The sequence below is a fragment of the Triticum aestivum genome, unplaced genomic scaffold, assembly GCF_018294505.1.
Source record: "Triticum aestivum cultivar Chinese Spring unplaced genomic scaffold, IWGSC CS RefSeq v2.1 scaffold46865, whole genome shotgun sequence".
NCBI classification, from domain to species: Eukaryota; Viridiplantae; Streptophyta; class Magnoliopsida; order Poales; family Poaceae; genus Triticum; species Triticum aestivum.
The window spans coordinates 9,114-12,615 of NW_025229939.1; the positions used below are offsets into that span (position 1 = coordinate 9,114).

The following is a 3,502-nucleotide window of genomic DNA, read 5'->3' on the forward strand; positions in this document are numbered from 1 at the left end:
AGAGAGAGAGAGGAGGAAGTGGAGGAAGTGGAGGTCCTGGTACTATAAGAGAGAGAGAGAGAGAGGTCCTGGTACTATATAAAGAGAGACATGCATCTACGTACTACATACCCACAGCTAAAGCTAATCATTCACTTGGCCGCCACAACCATGGATTTCCTTATGCTCCTGGCCGTTCTCTCATGCCTCCTAGCCGGAATGGCCTTTGGACGAGGGTACACTAAGCGAGCCCGTGCTCAGGCGACCACCCACCACGTCAGCGATCCAGCTGTTGCTCACCGAGCGCTCATCGAGAACGCCGATCAGTTCTTTAACCGGCCACGGACGAGCGTCCCCGGCTCCCTCGCCGTCTGGCGCAATGGCGAACGGAACGACAACATAGCCACGGTGATGTACGGCCCGCATTTGCGAGTGCTCCGGTGCAACCTCACCGCCGAGATCCTCTCACGCCTCGGTTCCTTAGCCCCACTGCATGAGGAGGCAGCTCGGGCCCTCGTCGCGGACTTCTCCGCCCTATGCCGCGGCGGCGGCGGCGAGGTGGCCATCCGTGAGCCACTCACCACGGCTGTGTTCGCGCTAGCCACACGCATGTGCTTCGGCGACATTGTCGACGCCGGCCACAGGATCACCATGGGGGAGGTGATACGGCAGTCCATTGTCCTCGCTGGAGAGCTCACAACTAGCCTCGGTGCCTCGATGCTATCCAAGCTCGCCAACTGGAGGCGGATACGCCGGATCTACACGTTGCTCGACCGGCAGGTCGAGCTGTACCTCCCTTTGATCGCCGCACGGAGGCAGTCACAGTCTCAACTCTGCGGTAATGGTGGCACTGTCCGTCCATACATCGACACGCTCCTTGATCTCCGTGTCCCTGACGACGGTGATGCCCCCGCGGGGCGTCCTCTTCGACGCGGCGAGCTGGTGGCTCTTGTCTTCGAGTTCCTTGGCGCAGCCACGGGGTCAACCGCAACATGTGTCGAGTGGACGCTCGCCCACCTCATCGACCAGCCGGAGGTCCAGGACAAGCTGCGCTGCGAGATTGATGGTGAGGCCGACGCCGGCGGGATACTCTCGAGCAAAAGCCTTCGCGGTGGTATGCCGTATCTGAACGCCGTTGTGCAAGAGAGCCTCCGCATGCATCCGCCAGTTCCGGTAATCGTTCGGAGCGTCCACGGCGAGGGCGCCAAAGCAATCGGCGGCATGACCGCTGTGCCGGCGGACGGCGCCATGGTGGTGTTCAACCTAGGTGACATCGGAAGAGACCACAAGACGTGGACCAATCCCAACAAGTTCCAGCCAGAGCGGTTCCTTGGCGGAGGCGAGGCGGAGGACATCGGCCCGGCGCCAGGCCCCAAGGAGATAAGGATGATGCCGTTCGGTGCGGGACATAGGCACTGCCCGGCTGTGAACATGGGAATGCTGCACATCAAGTGCTTCTTGGCAGCGCTCGTGCACGAGTTCGACTGGACACCGTCGGCGGCGGAAGACTGCAGCGGCGGTGTCGACATGACTGAGCAGGCCGGCGGCTTTGTCAAACTAATGAAGAAGCCACTCTGTGCGCGTGTCACACGACGCACTTAATTTCTTTGCATACCCTTGGTAATCTTATGACCGGTTTTCTGCCTGTGTTTTCCCGTTTGTACGTGTGCGGTTCTGTTTCTTTGTTGATGTTTGTTTGAGTTTGCTTATATATACCACATCAGACCATGTCGTATGTGTGATTCTATTTTGCATCAAATAATAGCAAATCCTCCCTCTCGTTCTTGTTGTTATTGCTTTTTCTTGACTTCTTTTTTTTGCGGGTGTTCTTGACTTATTTGGTCATAAGCTATAATTTGTTTGCCATATAAGCTGGCTTTGCTGGATATATTGTTGAAACTGTTGCACGGTCCACTTGGATTCTTCGGACAAACGGGCTAGCACAAATGCTAGCACCCTGAGCTTTTGATTCCGGGCCTAGGGCCTTCCTAATAAGAACTCACAGGTCTATTGTTTCGTCAACAGACTAGCTTGAAGTTTCTCAAAAAAGAAAAGGAAAACAGACTAGCTTGAAGCGGCGCTGATATGCATCGCCTGTAGTGATACAAAGCGCACGTGCATCGCTCGCGTCCTAAAAAACAGGAAGCTTCACAAAGATGTAGGAGAATTAAAAAGAAAAAAAAAGAACAATAAAAAAGGGAAAGAAACAAAAATGTGACAAAAAATACAAAACAAAAGACAGGGAAAATAAATAAATAATCGAAAACAAATCAGAAAGCCACCAAGGAAGACCGCAGGAGAAAAACATTCCAAAAGCTTCACAAAATCGGATGAGAAGCTTCCAAAAAGATCACAACGCTATCTTTGCTCAACCACTTGCGTGTCCATAATGGGCTGGCCGAAATTCAATTGCTAGTTGGTTATCGCGAAGATACATATCAAAATACGTGATACTCCCTCCGTTCTATAATGTAAGATCATTTTTAACACTAGTGTAATGTAAAAAAACGCTTTTATATTATGAGAAGGGAGTACATATCAGTAAAGAAAATATTTAAAACTTTCCATTCAAATTTATTAGAATTAGTTCATTTAAAACTAATGAAATATAAAATGTAAAGTTAATATATACAGTTACTAAGCTTCCTTGAAATGAGCTCTCCTAGCGAATCTAGGGGTGTGAAAGGGTGCATGGGCCCTGGGTGACAATGGGTGAGACGTGTTGGTGGGCAGCTCGGTCCCTTGCATGTCCAGTTTTCTTGTGTACATGGGCAGTTGGCTAGCTGGTCCATTGCACGTCCGTTTGTCTAGCTAAGAAAGAAAAAGACCGCTACCACACCCAGCCAATAAAAGACTCTCAACGGGAAAAACTGATTGAACAGAGAAAATATTATTAACTAAAATGTATTAATTAACGAATCAACATTCGTGTGTCCAATCCTAAGTAGTGATGTTCCTTTTCTTCTAACTTGTAACTGACATCGCTTGGAGGCAGCTTCTCTCTATGTATATATACCTTTTCTATCAACGGAACTAGAGAGGTTGGTTATCTCTCTCCCCCCTCTCTCACCCTTGCATTTTTTCAGATATATGTTCTTTTACTTTTGTTTAAATTTGAAGTTTTTTTTCTTTTTTCTTCTATTTCCGAATATTTCTTTTGAAATAAGTGTGAACATTTTTACAACATCTCACTAACTATTTTTAAATTTCATGAAAGTTTCTCGAAAACATGAACGTTTTTTATTAGATAAATGAATACTTTTTAGATTGTATGACTTTTGACATGTGTGCACACATTTTAAGTAATACACAAACACGGTTTGTAACTTTTTAGTGAGATGAACACGGTTTGTAACTATATGAGCATGTTTGCAATGCACGGACATTTTTAAAGCATGGGAATTTTTCAAAATTGAACACTTGTTTCAAATTTATTACCATTTATTTAAAATGTGCGAACACATCATGTCATGAACATATTTTAAAATGTACAAGCATATTTATAAAAAGTCGATGATATTTA

The 3,502-nt window shown here is 47.2% G+C and overlaps 1 protein-coding gene across 1 annotated transcript; it reads left to right on the top strand.

Moving 5' to 3' along the window:
- The first annotated feature begins 6 nt into the window (after nucleotides 1-6).
- LOC123175203 (cytochrome P450 89A2) lies at nucleotides 7-1,777 on the top strand. Its single transcript, XM_044590173.1, has one exon. It carries the CDS (start codon nucleotides 91-93, stop codon nucleotides 1,579-1,581), a length of 1,491 nt encoding a protein of 496 aa, XP_044446108.1. The 5' UTR covers nucleotides 7-90; the 3' UTR covers nucleotides 1,582-1,777.
- The last annotated feature ends 1,725 nt before the right edge of the window (nucleotides 1,778-3,502 follow it).

What these genes read in the sequence shown, in the direction of transcription:
- LOC123175203 (XM_044590173.1), top strand. Translation starts at nt 91, where the DNA reads ATGCATCTACGTACTACATACCCACAGCTAAAGCTAATCATTCACTTG.